We start from the raw sequence: 26,443 nt of genomic DNA, 5'->3' as shown, positions 1-26,443 counted from the left end.
TGTAACGTTGTATATCTGTTAGTTTTATTTCACTCGTATTATTTATTTATTGTCATTGAAGCTGGCTTTGTGTACGGCTGGGAGATGCGGTTAATACGTGGTGGAGAATGACTGGGATTATCCCGGCAGCATAGCTTAAACCGACCCTTGCCATCAGCTCGGCAAATTCCATAGCGGGTGGGTGGTGGGGGGAGAGGGCCCGTGGTGGGTGGAGGTTGGGTGGTGGTGGTGGTTGGAAAAGAAGGGCTCGTTTGCGGTGTAGGTGGCTGGGAGGTAGAAAAATGGGGGTTGTGTATTGGGCCCAGGTGGTTGTCTGTGCAGTTGTGACCTGGTTGAGTGGATGCGTGCTGTAATGTACGTAAGTTGGTTTAGGAGTGGTTGTGTGTTGGTTGTGTCATGGTGAAAGTTAATGATTAAGAGTTCGACAGACAGACGGATACGGAACAATACCTTTATTTCAAGCTAGTTTCGGAGTCACCTGAAAATACCATTGTCTTGTTTGCATCGACCTGAGTCAAAATAAACACGCAATACAAACGCAGTGATTAAACGGATGATGAAGGATACACAGTAAAAACACAAATTAAACAAACTGTTAAAATAAATGTATTTGATTTTCAGCGCCTGATCTCTGTGTGTGTGGCGATGTTCTCGCATTGTGGTGGTTGCTGATTTTGTTGCCCCTTTGCATTGAGATGAACACTAATCGTCAGGAGTTTGCATTTCATCTTGAACGGTTGACGTCTGTCTGTGTACGACTGCGTTGCGCAAGATTGGTCGATGGTTGTCCGAGGGCGGACCGCAGCACGCGAGATGCCGCGTGGTGTTCAGTGGTTGAGCTGGACGCGGTCGATGGTCGTGCTCGCCAGTGCCGTAATGGGAGGAGCTAAGTGACGTTTGGTCGGAGGTGTGGTGATGAAGGCGAGGGATGCCGGCGCGGTGGATGGCAAAGTCGGCAAAAATCTTGAGGACACGAGGCTGAAGGTTCGCGACGCGGCGGAGGTACGGGCGCCGAGGAGCTGGGCTGAGCGGCTGGGCCACGGGCAGTGGGAGGGGGGGTGCAAGTGTTGTTCCGTGTGCTTTTTTTGGGCCTCTTGTGATTCACGCCATTCTCGCTCACATGAATCCATCGTGAAGTGCCGAGAAACGATCATCACGAGTCTAATGAAGTTATTTTTCATGAACAGGACATTGCACGCCAGATTATATGATGCGTCTGTAAATGCGGTCTGCGATTCGTTAGCCGGTTGTCGCACGTGCCGTGGTATGTGCTGTTTAACGCCGCTAATTAATTAATTTCTCTGTTTACGCTGGTGTCTAATTAACTGCGTTCGTTAGGAGTGTGCGCATCTTGAAGAAGGGGGGTCGGGAGGGGTGGTCGGTTTCGTTTTGCTGGGGCTTGCAGTCGGCCAGGCGGTCTTCGCCGTGCGTTCGTACGACAGGGGAGAGCGTTGGCAGACGCGGGGGGGACGGTTTTGTCTGTCCGATCCACGGATATGCCAGATAGTGAATTTAATCAGACATTTGTCCTTCCAGAGCACGCTGCCTGGCAGAGTGCGTGATTTACCGTTGGGGAGTTTATCGATAAAAGGTATGGATTTATGAAAGTTTGAATGTTGGACACAGAAGCCTATATTTAGTGGGGCCAGTAACTCACTTCCCAGAAAGGAGCCGTATATCTCCCTTCAATGTTTGAGTCTGTCGCTCGGTAATGTACAGTATGGCACACCGGGGAGACTTTTCTTAAGAATATTGGAGCACCGCTCGCCCTCGAATTTTTTTTCCTGCTCTGTCTAAGAGTACACTGTATATACATGCCGGATAGCTGATGGTTGTTTAGTTTTCATTAAAGTTGGCGTAAATTATTTCTTCTAATGACAAGCAACCTGTGGCCTGCATTGAGTGCATTTTTCTGTACGGTTCATGTTTGACAACAGAATGTTAGTTTAACACGTAGGCTTTCGCGACCAATATCCATAATAAAGGTATTTTGGGTTCGATCGCGTAAATATAATTTTCCGCTTGTTATTTGAATTCGTCGCATGGCAGGGTTTCCTGACCCAGTAGCCTTGCTCCATCGGAGGCTGCTAAATTGACTGTGGCGCTACAGCCTGATTTAAAAATTATATAGAGTGTGCACATGTCTCCCAAAAGCTTTGACATGTTAAGTCTAAACTTTCTGAAAGTGCCTTTAAAGTAGAATCTTTAACCTTTACACCGCTGCTTCCGTTTCTTCCCCCTGTGGTATTAATAGAGAGCGTACTTATGGGGAGTGACACGGGACGGGTAGCGTGGACAAAACACCGGTCTCAATCGACCGACGGTGGCAAGCGCGCAGCCCACACGGTGACCCTTGCGTGTAAATCCCATCGCCCGCACCGTGACACGCTCGTGACCCCCATCGCCAGTACGCGGAGGCGGCTTGCAGCTTTTTCTTGCCACGGCGATGGGCATCGATTTGCGGGGTTGGCGATGCGATGGAATAGGAGGGGGGCAGGCAGGGTGGTATGAAGATGAGGAGTCCGTGCTGCGGTGCCGTCCACCTTCTCTGCCACCTTGCACGGAGGGGGCACGTGCTGGCATCGCCAATGTGAAGAGCGTGCGAATGGACAATTGCACGCTCGCACGCTCCCGCACATGCGCGCCAGACTTTCTTGTCAAGAGTGGTGTAAATCCATGTCTGACATGGGAGGGGATGCTGCTGCCGTGAGTTGTGCACTCCGCGTTCAGATGGCAAGATTTTTTTTTTAAGTTAAAAAAAGAATTGGACGAGAAGCACTTTAGTGGTTGTTTGTTATATTCTACCTGCAGAGCCTATTGATGTTTTTTTTCTTGTCGAAGAAAGTAAAATGATAAATTAATTTGGAAGTGTAGCGGTGATGTGGCCTGTTTTCTTGCGTAAGAAATGCATTCAATTCACCGCCGTGAAAATAATTTTTCTCATGCATCTTAAATAGGAAATGTCGTAAAAAATAAATAAACCAGAAACCCCACCCTTAATTTTGTCACACGCTCATGGCTTGGTCATAGTTTTTATTTGCCCTTAATGACCCCGTCCTTGTAATAGAATATATATTTTTGCATTATTTGAATTTGCATTAGCTACATAAAATTGTCATGTTGAATTTCGCATGGTTGCAAATACAAACGGAACCCCTGTGTCGCGTATGAAACTGTAACTCGCCGAACCCACTTTAAAGTGTCAAATGCAATCCCCGTCAGAATTAACCACAATTGTTACAGCTTCAGCCTGGCAATTTAATTACATACAGTACATACACTAACTTTTAAACACTTGTTAATGTTAACCTAATGCATAAAAAAAAACCCGCGGTCAATCAAGCAAGAATTCAATTTGATAGCTGCTCCTTTTATTATATATTTTTTTGCCCCGGTGCTTTACGCAACGATTGGATTCCCTAAATATTTCCAACGATGAAATCGGTTTGTGTGCAGTTTGCTGGGTGGATTATTCCATCGCAGGATTGTACGAGGTGGTGGTGGCGGTGGTGGTGGCGGCGGCTTGCGGAGGCCTAGATCCAGTACGGCATTGACCGTGGCTGCTGCTGGTGGTGGTGATGATGATGATTTTCCAGTACAGCACAAGCTGCATATAAGCACACCGTATATAAGCAAAGTTCTGATATAAACAACACACGTTTCCATTACATTGTTGGTGGGGTGTTGGGGCAAAGTAGAGGGCAACTTTTGATACAAGCATACAACTTCGGATATAAACATCCTCGTGCTTACTTCCAAAGGGGTGTGTGTGCTTACTATCCAGGGTCTAGAGTTATAACGAATGCCATATTGCAAGTATTTATAAAATACGATTAATATAAAAGGGTTGTTGTGCTTCTGTATGCTGTGGATCAAACACCGATAGGGTTGTTAGCGCGTTTCAGATAACCAACACTTGACTGACACATGGCAGCCCGCTCGTGAGATACCGATGTTACGTTAACCTTGACACAGGGATTACACGCGTGTGTGTGTGTGCGCGTCTCGGTGTGGGCTACAGCGGTTAGCGCGCTGCGCTGTGATCCCCCGCGACCGGAGTTCGATTGCCGCTCACGGCCAACACCAGGTGACGATTATCTGAACTGGTGGGCCTCCCCTCGGTCGACTCGGCCTCAAATGAGTACCTGGTGCGATGTGTAAACATCGCCACTAGGGAGACAAAGGCGGCCCGGGTGTGGTGTTGGTCACCCACCCTCTTGTGTGCCATGCCGGCCTTTAGAGGTTCTTGCTCACCGAACTTGCCCCAACAGCCTGTTACAGCTATACGGGGGATCTTTGTCTTTGTTTGTGTTGGTGTGGTGAGCGGTCGTGCAAGCGGTTGGCGCACTGCGCTGCAAACCCGGTGACGCAGCCAACATCGGTGATTAATATCTAAACTGGTCCTGGGCCTCCTCTAGGTCGACTGGGCCTAAAATTAGTACTTGTTGCGGTGTGTAAACATCAGCACTTGGGAGATAAAGGTGGCCGGGCGTGGTGTTGGCCACCCATTCTTTTGTGTGTCTTGCCAGCCTTCATAGGTGCTCACTAACAGCACTTGCCCCAACATGATTTTATGTCTATACAGGGATCTTTGTCTTGTCACATGTCGTTGCCCACCCTTGTGTGCATTCGCAGTTTAAAATCGTATTTATAACCACTCTTACGGTGTTGATGCACATTTATATAGCCACGTGTTTTGCACGTTTATATTGGACAAATGTTTCAGTGCAAGAGGTATTGTGGTGTTTGCGGTGCAGTGCCAATCGTATAATTTTTCCCAAACCCAGTGCTTGATAAATAAATAAGGAGACAACTTTCACAGCAAGCACTTACATTCACCCTAATCGCTATTTAAAGCACTTATAACAGAAGTTGGCAGCTTACACATTTATAGAGTGTTTATTATCATGGGCCTTTGTGAATCCACTGTTGGATGAAGGCCGCTTCACGCCGTTTCCCACCCGGTTGACCATACTTCACCGTGCTGGTCATTGCGGATTGGTGAAGCGGACGGCAGGCACCCAGTTGTCAATCCACTGCTGGATGAGGGCCTCCCCCATGCCATGTTGGTCATGGGAGAGTGATTGACCATACTTCACTGTGCTGGTCAGCGTGGGTTGGTGAAGGGGGGGCTGGGCCTGGGGGCATCCAGGAGTGCTTCCGATGTCACTCTTCGCTGATGTTGGTGGCGGCCGGGAATCCAACTCGGGTCGCCAGATTCATAACGGTGGTACCTTGAACCTGTGCCACTTCTCCGCCCTCACGTATCCTGTACACGCGTACACGATATATTTTGGGCGCAGTTTTTCTTGCCCGGCCGTGTTGTGCCACATGACGGCCTGCGTGTCATTGCACAAAAAAAAACATGCAGACAGAGAAGCAGATCCGTTACCAATGCTGTAACAGAGCGTTCTGTCAATTCTGACAATTCGCATGACAACGCTGCGGAATCGATAGACGTTTATCACCCTGCTCCTGTGGGAGCAAGGAGCTCGCTCTCCCTCCCTCTCTCTCGGGGCCCCCGTGGAGTTGGGGGGGTCGGCGGGTGGGCAGATGGAGAAGGGAGGGCACCCCGGGGACTGGTGGGGCGCGAGAGAAAAAGGGGGTTGTGGGAAGGCGGGCCCACGGGCAAAGGATGCGAGCGTTGGGGCGGCCGGGAAGGGGGGTGATGTCGGGGCGGCGGGGGTGAGCGGGGCCGGGCGAGAGAGGCCCTTGGGCTATGTGCGGAGCGAGCGGTCCCTCGCGCGCACTGTTGGGACAGGGGTGGATGCCGTGGGGGAAATTGCGAGCGGTGGGGGGTGCGTGCGAGCGAGAGGCGCTCGTGGTGGGAGATGGGAGGATGGTTTGGGTGCACACGAGGGGACTGACCGGTGCGCGCTTGCGGCGTGTGCATGTGCGGGATGGGGAGAGGGCACACGCGCACGCGGCGCACGCGAGCCGAGGAACGGTGCTCGCGTGTGGCCGCTTCACGACGGACTGCGGCGATCCGATGGCCGCGCGACGAAAGGCCGTTCGGTCGCGGCTTGAGTCGGCCAGGGATTGGCGGTGGCGCTACGTGGAGGACAGTTGCCGTTGCCCACGAGGACTGGTTGTGCGGGATGCCCGGATGAACAGGATGCGGTTTGGGGGTCACGGGGAGTGGTCTCGGAACGAGGGGGGGGGGATGCACAACGAGATCGTGCTTACGAAATGGGCTACATTACCGTGAGAGACGGAGGAAGGGCGACCGAGGCATCGACACACAGAGGGGGGGGAGGGGGAGAGGACGCAGGAGACGACCGGGGTGCTTTGGAGCCCGTGATGAGGGCGACGCACACGTGAGCACACTCGCACGGGTGGGAATGTCGATGGGCTGAAGGGGGCCTGGGTTACAAGCCCCTAAATCTTGCGGATGAGAAGTGGTGGCTAAATAACATCGCCTGGCTCTTGCCAGAACGTGAGCCCAGCATGGTACCAGGGATCCCACTGCTCGGAAGCTATTCCTAATGTTTTAATTATTGTAATTTGTTTAGGTTCAGACATAAAATCTAATGTTCATTGTACCTTTCAAAAACATCTTAATTTGGATGCGGTAAATTAACTGCAAAAAAAAGAAATACATGCAAGCGCGCAGGAGAAAGTGACTTATCTGAAAAATGATCTTGTGGCCAATTATTACACTTTTCATATTAGGTAATCATGCGTTTCTTTTGCATATTCGTGCATTCGTAATTTTTATGCATTTCTTAATTTTAACATTGTGAAAATTTACTTTCACATTTTTTGGGTGATGAAAAGAAACGCAACGCCTATGTGTGCGTTACGCGGACCCCGTGTGTGCACGCGCGTGCGCGCGATGGCACACGCACGCGCATAGTCTTGGGCAATTGCTCTTGCAAGGAGCCCTTGCGAAGTGCGTGGGGTTGCATCGTGAGTGCACGCGCGCCCTGCATCCGTGTGCAAGCGTTTGCGCGCTCACGCATCCGCGCACAACGCACGCACGGGCTTCAAGAGTGGAGCGAGCGGGAGTGTGGGAGGTTGGGCTCGCAGCTGGGTGCAGGGTAGGGAGGGCTCCAGGGGGAAGGGAGGGAGGGAGCCGTGATGGTAGCGGTTTGGAAGGGGAGGCTGCTGCGTGTTGGTGTGGGGGGGGGATGGGAGGATGGAAAGGGAGTCTCTGGGATAAGGAGAGGGGGTCGGTCTGTCGGCCGTGGGGGTGGGGGAGCCGGGGATGGCGGCGGCGGCGGCTTTGGGGCCTCAGCGAAGTCCCCAGCGGCAGTCGGACTCCCAGACTGCCTGGCACCAGCGTGATGGTGAATCGATTCCATGGGGGGGATGGGGGGGCGGCTTGGGGGGAGAGGAGGCTGTGCATATTTCGCTGGGGCGTTTAACAGTTTCCTGTACAACGGCGTAAAACAGTCGTAATGGACGTGCGGTATTTATATAGCTGCTTCAGGAGGCGAGCTGGAGCTGCACGAGCGAAAGGGGGGAGAAAGAAAAATCAAGGCGGGATGGATAAGAAAATAGTAATGAAGGAAGTAAACTGCTGACTTGTATTTTTGAAAAGGAAGGATGGGCCTTGATTCCCAAAGTGAATGCATGGCCTGCCTGAACCGCTTTGTTTATTTCCGACGTCTCTGTAAATGTTGCACCTTGGACCACGGAGCGAATGTCCGGCCTGGAGTGCGTGGAGCGAAATTTTCTGATGCGTAATTAGGATATCCCATGTAAAATGTGCACGTTATGAAATTTCACTCGCAACCAGCGAGTGTGTGTGTGAGCGGAAGCGTATGTAGTGTAATGTGGTGTCGTGGGGGAATGCGGCGCAGTGTTTAGCGCAATGCGCTATAATCTTGGCTTCCTGCGTTTGAATTGTCGGTGACGGCTAACATCAGTGGTGATAATCTAAAATGGTCTTAGTCCTCCCCTAGGTAGACTCGGCCTTAAACTATTTTTATTTGACCAGATACGGCCCACCAAACTCTTTAGCTCGGGTTTCAGAAGCGGCATGACCACAAATTACAGCTCAACGAAGTGGCTTATCACGTGGATATTTATAGCGGCAGCCGAATACTCTAAATGCGTGTTGATTGGAATTGTGGAGGGAAAAACCAGAGGACCCAGAGTCAAATCCACGCGAACACGGGGAGAGAGAGACGCGCAAATTCCAAATATACAGCAGGCGTCAGGTTCAGGATAGAACCCACGACCTCTTGTATACCAGGTGAGGTATCGTTTACATCTCACCACCGAGTACCTGGTGCGATGCCTGAACATCAGCAACTTATGATACAAACGCTTTCCCAAGTTTACAAATAACCCATCTGGAGAGTTTGAAGAAAGGAGTTCTATTCGTTGTTCTAAATTGGGGCAGAGAACTGTGCTTGGAATTTCACATGGTGGAGCTGAGACAATGCGATGGTCGAAGTGGAAATGAAGACTGAAGGGAAAATTCTTGAGCCTAGATTTGTACTGGCGGGTGGGGGCGGGGGGAGTGGCCTTAGCAGTGAGGATGGCCAAAAATGTGGAAAGGACCATCCGGACAGTGGGAGCAGCATCCGAGAAGGATTGACCTGCCCGTTGAGCGAACGTTTACCGATGGGCCTTGTTCGTTTCCGCGGAGGGCATCTGAAGGTTGGCACGAGCGAATCGAGGGGGTGAGCGACGCGCAGGGGAAGCGAGTCCATGGAGACTCGTGAAGACTGCGAGGGTCAACTTGCAGTTGTTGCAGGATTGCGTTGGGGAGCCATTGGATGGATTTGAGTTGGAGCGGATGTCATCTCGCTTTTCGGGTGCGGGGAGAGGTCTGGCAGCGGCCTTCTGGATACATTTTTATTTTTCAAAGTGATTATCTTATGCGATTGATGTTTACCCTACTGTCTGAATACCGGGTGAGGCGGTGGTCGTATCATCGGCAGTGCTGGGAGCACAAAGGCAGTTGGAGGTTGTGGCGGCAGCCCCAGCAAACCTTCATGTGCCCAAATTGCCCTTGGGGTTTGAGTAAAGGGAGCTGTTTTGCATTTGTCTTGTTGTTGTTGCTGCTGCTCTGCGCAGTGTTGGTTGCACAGCCAACTAAAGGGTTTAAAATAAAAAAATAGAAACAAATTAAAGGTAACACTGCCTAAACTAACAAGTACCGTAACGACTCATTCACCGTCGGCTTCGCGTCCGTAGGCACAGTGACGTGTGCACAGCTGCCATTTTCACAATATCACCTCCCCCAATGTTTTACCGAAAAAGAGTACAAGCAGGGCGAGATGGAAAAAAAAGATCGTTCTTTGATTTAATCTGACTTTGCTTTTCCTGTCCCCCCCCCCCCTCATGACATCCAAATAAAGAAGTGCCCCCCTATCGGATCGCCAACTTGCTTCCAAGCATCCAGCCCCCCACCCCACCCACCATTTCCCATTTCCACGTCTCCATGGAATGCCGGTGCCTCCGCGGTCCGCTGCGTGTGCGCGCTCCTGGCGGTGCTCTAGCATGTGGTTTGGATCAGAGCGGGTTGTGCCTCTACGGTAGGCACTGCCGCTCGGTCTCCCCGTGCGCGTCACGGTTTGGGCGTGGGCACTGTGTCCAACCGGGATAAACTGGTCATTATTCACCACCCCCCCCCACTCAACTAATTTCCACCCCTCCCCCTCTCCCCCAGCAAAATAATGGCCAAGAAGTAGTGCCCTTGTATGTGTGCATATATATACGGATATAGCAGGGGGGGGGGGGGGTGATCGTGCTGTGGTTAGCGGACTGTGTTACAAACCTGGTCAGCTGAGTTTTGACTCCCAGCGGACGGCTAACGGTGGCGAGTGATAGCTGAACTGGGTCTGCTGCTCTTGGAGGGAGCAGTGGTGTAGCGGTCAGCGCGCTGCGCTTCGAACCCGGCCACCCGAGTTCAATTCCCGCTCACGGCCAACACCGGTGACGCTTATCTGGACCGGCTCTGGTGCAGTGTATAAACAACAGCGCGGAAGAGACAAAGGTGGCTGGGCTTGTCGCTAGCCACGGCCCACCCCTTGTGCGACGTTTTGGCCTTAATATTCGCTCACTAACAGCACTTGCCCCAACAGTCTGTGTGGCTATTTGGGGGATGTTTCTCTTGCTCGTGTAATATATGTGGGAGCAGTGGGGGGCACGGTGGTTGTGCACTTCCTTACGGCGGACGCAGCCACTTGAGTTACACCAGTGGATGGTGGTATCTCAACCTCCATTTGGGCTGCTTCCAGTTTGACTCGGCCTCACATGAGTAGCTGGTGTGGCAGTGGGGAGATGAAGGTGGGCTGGCGTAGTGATCTTCCGCAACACCCCGATCGTACACCATGCCAGACTTATTAGGGTGCTCACAACCAACGCTTGCCCCATTAGTCTGTAAGGCCACCCAGACGATCCTTGTTTTAATTTGTTCCTTCAGTCTGTAGTGTGTATATATATGAACACCAACACACACTCACCTAAAAGATAGATATCACACGTGCATTCATTTCTCACACCACCGCTGAAGTGTACCCTGTCAACATCAGCTCTGGGGAGACAAAGGTGGATGGCTGTGCTTGGTGCTTGACCCAGAACATATTCCTCTCTTGTGACAGCCTTAATAGGGCCTTGCTAACATGGCTTGCCCCAACATTTTATACATCCATTTGGTGTACGATATCTGAACTGATCCTGGCCGTCCCCTCGGTCCATTCGGCCTCAAACGAGTACCAGGCGTAGTGTGTAAACATCAGCACTGGGGGGATATAAGGGTGGTCACACCACGCTGTCTGTGTTGTGCAAGTCTTAACAGATGCTCACTAACAGAACCTGCCCCAACAGCCTGTGTTGGCTGTGTGTGGTGGGTCTTGTGGATGTATTCGTATACTGTGCCGGGCTACGCTACGAACCCGGCAACACGAGTTCGATTGCCGCTCACGGCCAACACCAGTGACGATTATCTGAAACGGGCTTGGTCTTCCCCTAGGTCGAATCGGCCTCAAGCGAGTTCCTGGTGCGATGTTGTGAACCCTCTCCGCTCGGGAGACAAACGTGGCCGGCGTGGTGTTGGCCGCCTACCCCCCCTCGTATGCTGTGCCGGCCTTCATTGGTGCTCGCTAACAGCACTTGCACCCAACAGTCTGTTAACGGCTATACTGGGGGTCTTTGTCTTTGCAGTTGTAGAGAAATAATGGTTAGCGAGCGAGCTTGCCTTTGGGGCGACAGATTGCAAGGAATCGCAGTTCGAATCCCGCCTTGGTCCAGATAGCGCCGCAGGACATCATCAAAGCTGCCCGTCTGCCGTGGAGTGGACTTTAAAGACCCAGTGGCGTTTTTCACTGGATTAGGCAATTGTGTGCTGGTGTGATGGTCCAAATTTTGAACGTATAAAAATATTTCAAGGCATACATCAACATACGACGATTGATGTTGATGATACAGTAATAACAATACTAATGTCCTTTGTACGCCCGACGTTGTTTTGAAAGCGCGTGTGTTCAGCTGGGGATGGCGTTCTGCATCGGCTAAACAAGTCGGCATTGGGCCACAAGCCAACAGTTGGTGTGCAGTTGACGGGATAATTATGATTCTGTACCACCGGCTATACTCGTATACATTTACGTGTATGCATATCTATCCATCAATCAAATTTTGTTTAATCACAAGAGGGCCCGTTGATAACAAATATAATTTCTCATTGCGGTTATAATGATACAAGCAAAAGCAGGGATATGTGTCTGTGTATGTGTGCGTGCGTTTGTGTGTGCATCTGTACACCCACCCATATCTGTGAGACAGAGCGGAAGCGATGTGCAGTGTGCTATTATCGTCTCGATGGGGGCGCGTTGGCAGCTTGTTTGCCAGAGGTTCATGGCGTGAAATCCAGCGGCTGCCCTGGTTAATACTGCCGGTGTAATAACCGTAAAGATGCATGCCGTCTGAAACGCGCACTGTACTTGAAGGATCCCGAGAGGTCATTCGCGAGAGTAGGCCATCGTTGTTGCTGGCATCATGGTCAAAATTTGGACAAATTAATTTTTTTTGTTTTACCTGCACATGACTCAATTGGAATATAGATAGCAATCTACACCCCCTGCTGCGTAAAACATGGCAGGAGCTTCCTGGGGCTTTCCTGGGTAAACAAGTAAAAGAATAATAAATAATAAGTAAAATTCCTGGGATAAACATACTAATAAAAATAGGAAGTGGTAATTCCTCTGCTTGGGTTATTTGGCCAAAAACAAGGACCTGTTGTGTCGGGTTGATCTTCGTGAAGGTGACAAAATTGCGGCTGAACAGACGTGTTGCTGTTCCCAGGAACCTGCGCTCCTCACCCTTGCTGGCTTGCAGATAGGCGCTCGCTAACAGGCCTCGTCTGGACAGTCCATGGACAACATGCAGACAATGGGAGATTGTCGAGAGGCACACGGGCGCGTACGCAGACGGCCACGGTTCAGTTCTGAGCCACGGGTTTCTTCTTCTTGGTTCTTTCGGTAAAGTCACGTAGAATGGAAATAATAAAATAATAAAAATAAAACATAAGAAAAGAATAATATTATATAATAAAATAGTATATATAATATAATAAAGTAATATAATATAATTATATTATTTTATTATGTTTTATTTTTTTTATTTTATTATTTTCATTCTACATGACTTTACCGAAAGAACCAAGAAGATGAATCCCTGCAGTCACGAAAGCTTTAAATCATGGGTTTCTTCTCGAAGATTCTGTCTCCGAAGCTTTTCCTTTTCACGTCCTCCTGCATCCCCGCCGCCAGGAACCCAGCATCCCCCAGCCCTCTCTTTCCTTCCTCATCCCCTCCATCGTTCCTGCTTAACGGTCGTATTTCTCTTTTACTTGCGTTGTTAATGTCTTTATGCGCGTCATATTTTTCTATCCTGCTTTTTTACTTTTGTTGCTACTTTTCCGTCTCAAGTCTGTGTCCTTTTGATTATTTATGTCGTTTTCTTTTTCGTGTTTCCCCCCCTTCCCCCCCCCGATGTTTGGCTCTTGCGGTGTATTTACTCGCGGTCGTTATTTTAGTCGTTTGCGAGCCAAGCCGCTCCTCCCGTCTTGCCTTTGAGCATCTCCTTGTGCTCCCCCTCTCCCCAAGTCCCCCCCCACCCCTCTTTGCTTTATTTAATTTTCATACCAATGCCACTCTTCCACACCAGAGCACACGAACAAGGTTGTAGTGCAACTGTCATCCTAACATTTTTGGCCCATGTGTGCTTTTATTAGCTTTGTTTAATTTCTTGCGCCCATTTATTTGTCTGCATTGAGTAAACAAACCCAATCTTGAACGGCAAGTGGCGAGCGGATTTTTTAATTGAATGTTGTCGATAAAAAAAAATAGAATAATAAACATGCACTTTCCCAAGGAATATAATACCATGTGCACACACGCAGTGGCGTGTATGTGCATGGATCTCATCCGGGCGTTTTATATCGCAGAAACAGTAATGTTAAGGTAAAGATTGGCTTTAAAACAATGTTAGATAAAGGTTTTGTATTACTCGACGGGAAACTGAGAGTATGTTAAGTAAACGCGATTTTGTCTGGTTATATATGGAGTTGCTTGGGTTGAGATATCAACAGTGAAAACTCCTTCGGCTCCCCAAAGGCTTATTAAAGACACCAACCCCAATCTCACTGTAATAATATCGCGGGCAGGACGTGCACAGATGCCATCACCTAATTCCACAGCCTTTGCCTTAACCCCTTCTGGAATAGGCGTCGCAGCGCTACGATGTTGAGGGCGTAGGGGTCTCTTGGGCCCGCTTCGCCAGGGCGCGTCGAGCGGAAGGAGTTGGCCGCGACGAACTGTGCGGTGCACTCTCCACGGTTATTTCAGAGGCAAGGTTACGGCCGTCCCAGCGCTATGGCGGCGGCGGCGTGTGTGATGATTATTGTCCAGGGCGAACCCTCGGTGTTTTCTAAATGGCCGTGTAAATGGAAATAATCTTTTATATTTGACCGCGGTGCACGACACGCCATAACCCCCCCCCCCCGCATTCATCAGCAAGCGGTTGTGGTGGCAGCTTTGGATGATTTGCACGCACCAAAGTGGATGCTAAAAAACACGTGCACACACCGACGACAATGATGGGGCCTCCGCCGTCCGTTAGCAGTGTGAATTGTTTCGTGCAGATTCTATTTGCGACTGCCTTTTGAGACCGCCGTGGTAGTGCATACGATCGGGCATTGTGGATATCGCCGCTTAATATAAAATCATATATAATAGTCTATGAGAACATCTGTACCCGTCGCAGGACGCACGCGAAATAGAGCCTAACGGCTTATTGGGCCCTTCCTGCTGAAATAAATCTAAATCTAATATTGTTGTTGTCTTTGACTTCCTGGGTCACTTTTTTTATGGACTGCACTAGCTACTCGCATGAGGCCAAGTAAACCCAGTGGAGGTCCAGGCCAAGTCAAGATACTAGTTTCCGCTAGTATGCACGGCCACGATTTGCGGGGACTTCTGTGCGATGCACTGCTCTCCCCGACATCACACAAACGGCAAACCCCCACAGTCGCACGCGAAACAAAGCTTCTCCCCATAGCCATGAAGACAGCTGCGAGCACCTATTAAGGACGGCATGGCCCACTGGGTGACAGTGTGCCTTTTGTCACTCGCCATTGCCATTGGCTCCCAAATTTTGCTATTTGCACACACCGCCTGAAGTATTCATTTAAGGCTGATTCAACACCCGGAGCGGAAGCCCAAATCGGCTTCATCTTGACACCCCCACTCCTCGCCACTGGCGTTCGCAGTGGCAGGGGATTGAACTCGGCTCCGCCGGTTTTGCGGCTTTAGAAACCTGCGAAAAACCACTGCGCCACAGCACGGCTCACAAGCAACGCTGTTGTGCACACACACACACGCACGCGTGCGCGCGCGGGCGCAGACGTGTACGCGCGATTGCGAGCAAGCGAGCGCATGCGCTTGCCCTTGCCGGGAAAAAAAAAAAGTGCCGGCAGCGCAGGCAGGCAGGCAGTGGAGAAGAGAGTAATGAGTTATCGCCATCATTAAGTGCTAATTGGCAGTCTTGGTGGGTGTCTGCGGGCGACTGCTTGATGAGAAATACCAGGGATTTTTTGGCCCGCGTGCCTGCAGTGTTGCTCGCCTTCTTTTGTTTATTTTTTTTGTACTTTCCCTTTTTCATTTATGGTGACGTCTCGGTTTTGTCTCTGCTGCTGAATAATTTAGGCGACTCGGAGCTGGGAAAGAGCAAAGGGAAAACTTTCACCGGCGGTTTGAAAAAAAGCAGAGAGAGAGAGAGACTGAGGAAGAAGAAAAAAACCCGCCACGATTTTAAAGCAGTTCCAGTTTCAATATCGGAGGCATAAATTGATGCAAACTATGGCATTTCCAGGTGCCGTCCACAGACGGTGGGACAGGGAGTTGATTATAACCCACTTGCTTATGCATTTCTGTCGTGTTGGTTGAGTTGGTTTAGTTGCGTTTTGATGTGCCTGTGGAAGCTGGGAATCGGTGTCCGAGAGTGCGTAGGTTTTTTTTCTTCCCCTCCGCCCCCCCCCACAACCACGTGTTGTGCGTGAGCCCTGCAGAATCGTCCGTAAAATTTCAAAACGGTGACTTTTTTTCCGGACAGAAATCGGCCAGCGTGCTGGCGAGCAGCCTCTACTGTTTAAAGGGGGGGACCTCAGCTGATGGAAAATAAGGGGAGGGGGGGGGCCCATGGCATTTTCATCGTAGCTCCTACTCCCCGTCTGCCTCACTCGGGGTTAAAGTTATATTTATATATACAAAGACATTACATGTGAAAAAAAAATGAAATATGCACGTGTTTATATACATATGTGTTTCTGAGGCGGGTACCGATGGCACTGTGGTTAACGCCCCAACCGCACCATGAACCCGACGGGCTGGGTTCGATTCCCAGCCGCGGCTAACGTCGTTGGCGAGGTGATGTCTCGCCCATTCCTGGGCACCGGGCGCTTTTACAAACCCATACTGACCGGCGTGGTGAAGTATGGTCAGACAAACCCCCCCTCCAACAACTGACACGGCCTTAGCGGCAGTAGACTGATAAACGGCTGAAAATTGCAAGAAAGTTCACCTTGAGATAGAGACGGAGCACCGCTGGTGGAGTCGCAGTGGTGACAAACGTGAAATCGTAAGTTAAAATCCTCGCTTGAGATTACTTCACCCATCTTACCTACAGGGGTGAGTAAAATTAAAGCAACTAGACTGGACCCTGCCAGAGCAATGTGGAACTTCTATCTCTAGCCTTGCAACTGCCAGCGAAGACGAACACTGCCCGATGCCCATTTAATCGTGGCACTTTGAATTTGTTTTTCTTCACAAAGAGTGAGAGAGAGAAGAAAAAAATCTTACAAGGACTTCAATAATTCATTTAACATTTCCATTTCTTGGCAGAAAGTTCAAAAAATTTCAAAATATCCCCGCTGAGTGCCTCGTCGCTCACTCGGATCTCCTCCCCTTTCTGCGCCGTTGGCACCGCCGCGCTTTTGGCACCCGCTATCTCGCGTCATTTCCAACGCTCGCTGTGCCCACACCCCCGACACCTTCACCGCCACTTCACACGCGAGGGGAGGGGAGGACGTTATTGGGGTTAGCGGAGTGCCGGAGAGAACATAACGAACATATGTTTACATTTTGGAATGGTGTGGGAGGAAGAAACGGAGGTAATTAACAAACTTAAAAGTTTGGTTAAGTGCTTGCCATTTCGCCTATTTTTTTTTGCCACCCCTGTGTTTGTGTCTGTGTGTGGTTTTGGTTGTTGTGTAAAGGTGGGCCAGGCGTTCTGCTGGCCACACCACCCCCTCGTGTGCCGTGTTGGCCTTCACAGGTGCTCGCTTAACAGCACTTGCCCCAACTGTCTGTTAAGGATGTCTGTCATCTTTGCGTTGCATACAGCTCAAGTTTACTTTGCTACAATGAAGAGAAATGAACCCCACATGTAGACACGAGAAATTCTAGAAGCACACGTCAATAAAAAAATACTGGTTTTTTTTGGATAATGTATTTCAAAGATGTGTTTATATTAAAATGTGTCACCGTATTTAGTAATTTTTGTGGGGGCTTATTCAAAGCCTTAATGTAAAAAAAAAACCCATAGCCTCGACACAGAGCTCCAATGTGCGTTGCGGTTTTGATGCCAGTACTTTAATAGTTTTTTTTTTTTTAAAGAACCCAAACGCGTATAATCCTCCTGAGAGGTATCCGTGGGGAACAATTGCGCAGCGGTCACAGGGTATCACGTTTTCGGGTCGGGGACCAGTCGGGGATAGTTGGGGGTCCACCATCCCGCTGCCGTGGGGGCATCGATCGTTGTGTAACATATCTTTAGGGGACGGGGGTTGGATAATGTAATCCAACAGAACTGAAATATAAAGTAATATTAAGGCGATGCCTGGGTCTAAGCAACTTGTTTTCACCTGGGAACAACGATAATTTTGCGTTTTTTTCAGGAATGTGTGAGAGTCATGTCTGGAGTCAAATCCAAGACTGCAATTTTAAAAAAAATGTTCTCTGTTTTGCCGTCTCTCGTTCCCATCATTTCTAAAATTGTATGTCTCTTGGTTACCAGTTTGTTCGCTCCATTGGCTTAAATGTATCATTGTCATATCTTTTGCATATGCTGAAAAACATGTCTTTTATTTCCACACGCGATTTCATTCATATATCATTAAGCCTGAATCTTTAAACCCCTGCGTATTTTATGAAGACAATTCATGTATGTATGAATGCGTGTAAACCACGCCGTGCATTGCATCCATCCATTCACAGAAATGTCATGCTCCTATTTGTGATTGACGCTTACATTTCAATGCCGTGACATTGGTGCTGTGTATATTGTGCAACGCTTAACATTTTATTTGGTGCTCTGAAAAAAGCATTAGGTTATTCCTATATATGTTTACTTTAAAACATCCAAACAAGAGTCGTGTTGAGTCGCTTGGAACGGCATCGGCCGGGAGGCAGGTCTGTCGCCGGAGAACGCCATAATCTCGTTTGCGCGCAGGATTTCTGGAGCTTGTGAGCGGCCTTCTGTCTAAAGCCCTGGGTTTTTTTTTTATTGTGAGCATATGAAAGATGCAGGTGTTTACTGTACCACTCAAACTAAAAGGTGCACTTGATAAAGTTATCGTCTGGCTCTTGTGTTCTCCGCAGATTCTGTTTGTTTGTTTGTAAGGTTCATCCCTCCATCTGTCCACCTGTCTGTCAGCCTGTGGTGCTGCCTTATGATTGCTTCTTTAGACCAAAAAAACTCCACGCATTCGTCAATAACACTGCGCCCTCGCAAGAAAATAAAAATCAAACCCTCTTAATTGGCGACGTTTCAGGAAATAGCCCTTCTTCATAGCGCGTAAAAATGATATGCCCGCCAGTTTCACTCGTCCTCTCGTATGTCGTCTTACGAGATTTTTTTTGTCTTTCTGTCTTCTCGTTTGCAGGAGAGCGACAATCTTTGGTGGGATGCCTTTGCCACAGAATTTTTTGAAGACGACGCCACGATGACCCTCTGCTTTTGTTTAGAAGACGGACCAAAGAGATACAGTGAGTTTGCTCCAATGTCTCACGTCCGCGACTTCCCCCCCCCTCCTACTACCTTAAAACCTCATGCACATAAATCGACAATACAACAACAACAACAACCGACAAGTTAAATGATTCGTTGGCCTCTCACCGTCGCTCAGAAATGAGCGTGGCGCCAGAACGTGTACGATGTTCTTCTGAGGTTGTGGTGGCGGTGGGGAGAGGCTGGCCGAGGTGAGGGGGGGCCGTTCCGGGGGGTCGCCCGGCCGGGGGGCAGCCAGCCGGGGGGTATCCGGGGGCACTGCCATACTTCGGAAGTTGTAGGGGGGTCCTATTTGCAAAGGGTTCTTGCGGTGGTTATTGGTTACATCGCAGATGCACAGTGACCCAGCATTTGCCTAATGCGCTGTCATTAATTACTGTCACCACGCCACATATGCAGTGCTGACAAAGCCCATTTAACATACGTTTAAACAAGTTGAACTACTGTACTATAATTATATTGAGTCCAAGTAAACACAGGCCACCGAATCTGTACCGAGCGTACTGTTTGTGCACTCTTGTGTATTTAAAGATTACGTCATCAGCATAATCGGAGCAATCGTCAGAATTTTGTCGCTGTGTTGAAGGGAGAAAAATGCGCACTCAGAAATGTAATTAATTTGGTCTAAAATATTGTGGGTGCCCCTTAGACAGGTAAAAAAATGTTGCATTTGTCTTTTACTCATATCTCATGCATTGGGGTAGGGGGTGTCTCTTTGGCGCCATGGTGGCGAGATGTTAACTACCTTGCCTGGTATACAGGAGGTTGTAGGTTCGATCCCGACCCTTTCACCTGCTGTATATTTGGAATTTGCATGTTCTCCCCATGGTCGCGTGGATTTATCTCCGGGTCCTCCGATTTTTTTCCCCTCCACATTTAGAATCAACGTCAAGCGTTGTGAGTTTTTGGCTGCTATAAATTTCCACGTGAGAAGCTACCTCGTTGAGCTATCATTTGTGGCCAGGTCGCTTATGAAACGAGCTATATAGCTCAGTGGGCCTTACCTGTTCAAATAACAAAAGTTGTTTAGTTTCTTAATAGTTTATATATGTATGTTGAACTTATTTCGCACCATATCTAGCCAACCGTGCTAATCGGAGGTATCTTGGCCATGTCTGGACATTTTGAGGTTGTCCCGGCATTCCCGGCATTCGCAGTGCCCCGGCGTAAAGCGGCAGTTACTGATTTGCCACGGGGAAAGTTATCTTTGGCCTCGGGAATGGACTGCGCACGCAATCGCGCACAGAAAGCCAACGATCCTCCGTGTGCTGTGAGCGAGCACCTATGAAGGCCGACACGGCATTCGAGGGGGTGTGTGGGTGGCCAGCACCACGCCCGGCTGCACACCCACATAGAGGCACACGTGTGCGTACGTCGGCGAACTCGCGCGTGCCGCGGCTCGCGTGCTGGTAAGCACTCGTGCTCCCACTTCAGCAGGATTAGCCCCGGTGCAGCGGGGAGCAACGGCTCCCCGTCTCGCAAGCCATTGTGCCCCCCCCCCTCCCCCTGGCACGACGCCGGCCTCGCCACTCCCGCCGGCCACTCAACCCGGCTTATAATTGGGCCGCGTCCCCATCCTTCCCAAGTTCCTTTATGTCCCCGTCAGGAGCATTAATGCCCCCGCGTGCATTCCGACCGGTTTGCCCACATGTACCCCTCCCCGTACCAGCCCCCCCATCCCAAAAAAAAAAAGTCCCCACTCCGTGTGACGTTTGTTTTGGCAAGCATAACGGCACACTTTGTCAGCCGGCACTGCGACACCGAGTGTGACAGCACCAGCGCTCTTTATTGCCCCCATCACAGTCGCCGCCCCCCCCCGCAGCACAACGCGGTTTGGTTACACGCCGTGGACATCTCCAGACAGCCGTGCGCACCTTTGGTTGCCCGTTTTAAAACCTGCGTGACGTCGTGGCTCAAAAGAGAGAAAAAAAAAGAGGAAACGCGCGTTCGTGCGCACCTTTTTTAAGTGGCGACACTTCCAGAACCCGCGAAGATAACTCGCGCCGTTTGTAATGGATCTCGCGTGCGATGGAAACATTAAATAGAAAATGAAAATTTGTAACGGTATTTGTTTCGTTTGGCGTGTCGTAATGAAGGAGATGAAAGGTGAAATGTTTTCAGAAGTACATTTTAGAAGATGCGGCGGCGGTATGTGTGTAGGCACGTTGGCAACATACCACACTCTTCCAGGGCCCTCTTTGTGGCTGGCATAAAAAAAAATTAAAGGAAATGAACAGCGCTACGCGTATAGCGTGACATCCCTGGCGAGCGTTGGGCATTAGCGATGCTGCCTTAAGTTTGGAGTGCCCGTGGGGGGTTTATGCTGCATTTTAGGTTTCTGCTTGTGTTATTACTTGTTACTATTATTCTTCTTTAAGTTTTCCCCGTGTCATCCAAGGGAGGAGTGGAACTCCACGTGCATGGATTTAGCGGAGGGTTTCCGTGACTTAATCGCAACGAAACATCAGGATGCGGGGAGGGGGACCGGGCGTTGGGGTCTGGGGGTACTGGGGTGGCAAGAGGTTTTCGTCGGTGACGTGCGATGGGCTCGGTGGGACACACGCGTTTTTTGAGTTGGCACTGGGAGTTAGAGTTGAACAATTTCTGCAATCCGCCGTGGATCGACGTAGCTCTTGTGATCCGACGGAGAATGCGCATCTCCACTTGGAATCCGATAAATAAATTTCAGCTTAAGGATGAATGGCCATTGAAGGATGATAAATACGTTTTTTAAAAATCGTACAACTTAGTTCCATTTGTGTGACGTATGCACGCGACAAAGGTTGTTTTTTTGATCGAACGGGAAAAGCGTAGCTCATTTGGTATGCGATAAACAAGTAAACAAACGATGCCCATTTACCGTCGTGGCCACGGATGTTCAACAGTGAAAGTAAAATCGTACATTCGTGGCATTGTCGCGACGCTTGCGTGCGGCGGAGTTTGGAGGCCGTTAAAAGCTTTTCTGCCAAGGCAATGGCAATGTAAGTGCCCTCCTTGTGATTCCAGCCCCAGAGGTGCTTCGTGAGCTGATGCCGGGGGCCGCGGAGGATGGCCTTGGCTCCGCAGGCTCCCCAGTGAAGCACGTTCTCGATGAGACACACTTGTACCGTGGCCGCGAAATCATCTGGCGGCGGGGAGTGCGAGAGGCGTTCCTTGCTCACAAGCCGCGGTGGCGGAGGGTAGCAGACTCGTAGCGGCGTGGGCAGGCATTCGTTTGCGCCGGCAAGCAACGTCTGCCTTCGAAAAAAAAATCAACGATGAGTGCGGTGGCCTTTGCTTTAAACGTGTGGATATATTTATTATTTTTGGAAGAAGAAATTGTGTGACATTCAAGAACGGTGACAACACGCAACATTTTCCATGTAAACATTATGCGCAGCGGTATATTTTTTGGTGGGGTGGGGGGGGTGTTCAGCCGGGGTGCGTGCTGCTACAAATTTACGGTTAAACCTCTCCACGTGATTGCATGAATTGGAGTTTTGAGTAGCGGGGTTTTCTGCGTGGGCGTCAGGTTTGAGGGAGCTGGTGGGGGATGGGGGTGAGGCCTGTGGGGAGTGGAGCTGCGGGCGGTGGGGATGTGGTGATGGGGGGCAGTGAGCTCTTGGAGGAGGGGAGAGATGGAGGAGGGAGGGAGTTGGGGCATGCCAGGAGTTATGGCAGCATGGACCACGGTGCCTGATCTTGTGTGCTTGCCCGTGTGTGTGCGCGCTCCTGTACGCGTGTGTCTGTGCCACCTCCTGCACACAGTGAATGCTTGCATCTGTCTGTGCACGCCGGCCGGTAACTGCACACATCTCTTTGCAAGCTCACCCGCGTGTGTGTTCGTGTTCATGTGTGCGTGCGTAAGCACGTTTGCGTGTACGCGCAAGTGTGCCTACTCGCATGTGTAGTCGATTTGCGCGGCACGTTCTGCTCGGGCGCGCGTGCTGTACCTAAGATCACGCACGTGCACGTTCCGCGTGTGAGCGTGTGTGCGTGCGCGCGCGTGGTGCGATGGGGAAGAAATGGCGGCCAGTGCGGGCTGCCTCCTCTTGAGTCTGCACCGGGCTCCATCCGAGCCGGCCCCCACGGTCAGTCGGTCCCCTCTGTGAAGCAGCACGCCGCTCGGGCCCTCGCTCTCACCACCACGACCGCCGCCACCACGCACGCGCTGCCAGCCCCCCGGTCCGCCGAGAGCCGGGGCTGCCTGGAACATGCCGTGCACCAAGCCGCTTGCCAGCGTTCATTCATTCCTGCCATGATTATACGCTCTATCAAATTTGCTGAATTGTATTTTAAGTAATCTGCTGTGTATACGATGCGCTGTAATTGGTTTCCTGTTCTGAAACGGTGATGCACGGCTCTTCGTTTCTATTGGTATTTATTATAATTTGTTATGAATTGTCGCGAGTGTGGAAATGCACAAATAGCAAATGCGTACACAAATCTTTTAAGTATATCAACCCTTTAACATTTCGTATGACTAATCCTCGTCTCTGCCAAACTAAATTAAAAAAAGGTCACTTGCGCTAAACACGTTATTTATGTCAAACTTTAAACAAAGACATTGTAATGCTAATATCGAAACTGGGGCTTGTCGGTATCCTACTAAACCTTACCCCGCGTTATGACAACATGGTGCACCCAACGCGTGAAAAGTACGCGTTTTTCATTGTTATCTTCCATTCTCACTGCTCGCTTTTCCCACCACGTGCGCGCACACACGCATGCACTGCCTCTCCCATTTGGGCCCTGTCCCCCTTACTGTAACCAAAGCCACCACACTTGGGATTTGCTTTGATGCTCAGCTTACAAGGAGGGTTTAACCCGTTCAACCTTCAACTCCCGACGTAGCGGGGATTAAGCGACATCGTAGCGAGGTAAAGTTCTTCACCTGTTCTCTTCCGCCGCGGCGTGCCAACCCCTCCGTCAGACCACGTCCGACCGTGCACCTCGAAGCGCCCCCCCCCTCCACCCCCCCCGGGAATTCCGTCTCAACGTCGGGGGATCCCCGGCACGAGCGGTTTCCTTCGTGGACCGAGCCCGTTTTTGCGCCGCTTTTTAATATTTTTAATTGGCCGAAAGGTTTTCGAATCGGGGAGCGGCGGTTTCAGATGTGGGGGGGGGGGGACGGTAAATTAAGGGCGCCGTCCACGGAAGGGTTAATTGGGAGGCAAGCAGCAGGATCTGGGAGTGATGTCACAACGTTGCCTTGGCAACTGCAGCCGGCAGCGTGGCCCCGGCTCGGCGGAGGAGCGCGCTTAGTCGATCTTTCGCCCTGCGCCAATTTGACTTGCAAATGATCCCCGTCTGGCTGCCTATCTGCCCGCCCGCCACCCGCCCGCCCGCCCGCCTGCCCGTCGCGAGCATGCATTTGGCGGCACCCGTGTGCCTAGCGTGCTCGCGCTCGCCGATTCTAATTTCATTATTATTTTTTTTTATCTGGAACACATTTATTTACTTTTTTGTTTACGCGTTTCAACTCGCCCCGTCCGCGATGGAGAACGCATCCGCGGGGGGGGGGGGGTACGGTGGTGCCCGGGGCTGTAAGGCTGTGTCACGAGTACGAACCCTACCGCTCCGGCCGATTTAGACCCGTTTTTCCTTTGTGGCGCATACCTGCGTTATTATTTCGATGCCTAATCATCAGCAGACATCGACTCTGCAAACCGTCCGTGGGAAAATAATTTTGTCGTTTTATTTATTTTTCTTTCGTTACAAGAGAAACCCGTAAGCACAGGAAATGCTTGTGGGGAGTGGGGGGGTGCGAAACGCGGCAAGGCGCGTGGCCCGCGGGGCGATTGGACCGATTGGGCCAATCGGGCCCAGGGAGATGTTGAGGCTTTGGCTCGAGGCGGCAGAGAGAGAGAGGAGAGTTTCTCCTAACGGCTGTGGGGGCCTGCGTTGTGATCCGTCGCTCAGCATTTGGCAGGCTCACCCCTGACTCCACTGTCAAATGATTTGCAGCGCGATGACAAAGATGGGCTGACAGCCGCCGCTGCACCAAGCTTCTGATTTGAGTCTCTATGACGGGCAGAGGTGCAGGTGCATGCTGGTTGTTTATTTATTTATTCGTTTCCTTCCCAGTGCCTGTCTCTTGTTCTCCCTCATGCTCCTTGTCTGTGTGCGTTTGTGTCTGTCTGTACAGTAACATGTTTATCTCTCTTGTCTCATTTCGTTTCGGATTTTTGTTTAGTTTACAAACCGATTCAACTTCTCTCAATATGTGTTGTTTATAAAATGAAAATAATGCCAAGAATTCCATTGCCACACAATTTGTGTTAAGCCCATGTTGATGGCAATGAATCTGATTCTACATCATGTACATGTGTATATGTACATGTGTATATGTACACGTGTACATATCCACTGCTGGATGAGGGCCTCCCCACACCGTACGAAATTCGTCATCGTACCGACCGCAAAAATACCAGGACATTTTCCCTTTGCTAATAGTTGTTTTGTGACTTAGAAAGTCAAAAACAAGTTCACCTTGCATGCTTTTTATTTGATCATGAGATATTACGATGGATTGGGGGGGGTCTACATCCGACAGTAGATTGACCATGGATGATGATGATGATGATGACATTTGAATCTCACGCTTTGTTTGAATTTAGCTACACGGATTTCCGATTGTGTATTTTTTTTCCTACGTTCCAAATGCTCGAAATTAAACTCCATGGTATTTATTTCTTTCCTGTTGTAGTTTTCGTTTTCTTTTTACTTCTGTCTGCATGTTTGGCACCGGCACGGGGCCTTGTTGGACCAACCAAACAAACAAACGGATATATTTTTTTTTGCACCAGGGGAATTTGTAAAATAATGACCGCTAACGTTGGCGAGGGCACGTGGGATTCTGCGCCTGGTGGAAATCTCATCGGAGAACGGCGATGCGAGCAGGAAACAAACGTTTGCAAATTGGGCTGTCTTGACTGTCATTAGGTATGGGGAATTGGCGTTTCAACGCGGCCGACGCGGCTCCACGCACCGCGCACGGTTGTGTGCACGGTTATGCACGGCAAAATTCCTTACAAATTGTTAATCAGGAGGGCCACTTCCACAGTGCAATGCCGCCGATGGCATTGTGTTACAGCGCCAGATGCCAGATAATGGGGTCACTTTGCCAAACATAATAGTTTTTTTAATTCATGATTAAAAAAAAAGTTTGCAGTTTTTTTTTCTTGGTCTTGAAATTTTCTGCAACAATTTTTTTTCTTAAAGTTAAACCGCAGCTGTTGCGGATGATTGACTGTAACCCAAACTGGTTTAACAAACTCGCGCTAACCGATACTTTTTGGAACGTTGTGTACACAGATCTGCAATTTTTTTTGGGGTTCTGCCATTTGGTAGCTTTATGCCAAAATTGTTGTCATTCACCCTCCACCATGGCCAGATTGTCACGTTAACGAAGATTTTATTTACACGTGCCAATTTATTGATCAAATTCTAACCAATAAAGCTCCTTACTGGTGGCTTAAGACTTTTCATGACTAAAATCAACGCCGACGTAACAAGACGTTTCAATCCAACTACTTTAAGCCTCATCAGGAAGTCATCTCGCATATAGTTCTGCATCAGCTGAAGGCTTTCACACACCCTGGGTGTCGAGGTACCATGCTGGGAGATGTTGGTCATCTGTATGGGATGGGTGTTGCCCCCTTTACCCGTGTGTAGGTTTTCTCTGGGTGCTGCAGTTTCCTCCCACGTGTAAATAATCATTAATTGGAAGATAAAACCTTCATATATATATAGAGGACCGCAGAACTTGGGCAGAATTTTTGCTCTGAAGAAAGGCAGTTTTATTGACGAATACGACTTATTTTTTTAAAATAAATATTTGTGACTCGCATGGGGCTAGTCTAGAGATTTACACGCAGCCTTCTCGGCTAGTCTGCAAGGAGTCCAAAAGGCTCGCGTCTAACGAATGCCCCGGGTC

The 26,443-nt window shown here is 49.9% G+C and overlaps 1 protein-coding gene across 13 annotated transcripts in view; it reads left to right on the top strand.

Annotated features, from left to right (window-relative positions):
• LOC144931478 (LIM domain-binding protein 2-like) overlaps positions 1-26,443 on the top strand; it is a 163,606-nt gene that overhangs the window by 62,482 nt on the left and 74,681 nt on the right. For all 13 annotated transcript variants that reach the window (XM_078855340.1, XM_078855329.1, XM_078855330.1 and 10 more), the window contains one exon: positions 18,401-18,503. In XM_078855340.1, coding sequence (XP_078711466.1) covers positions 18,401-18,503 — 103 coding nt within the window. The remainder of the gene's footprint in view (positions 1-18,400; positions 18,504-26,443) is intronic.

The sequence above is a fragment of the Lampetra fluviatilis genome, chromosome 4, assembly GCF_964198595.1.
Source record: "Lampetra fluviatilis chromosome 4, kcLamFluv1.1, whole genome shotgun sequence".
NCBI lineage: Eukaryota > Metazoa > Chordata > Hyperoartia > Petromyzontiformes > Petromyzontidae > Lampetra > Lampetra fluviatilis.
This window is presented reverse-complemented; position numbering and strand designations above follow the sequence as displayed.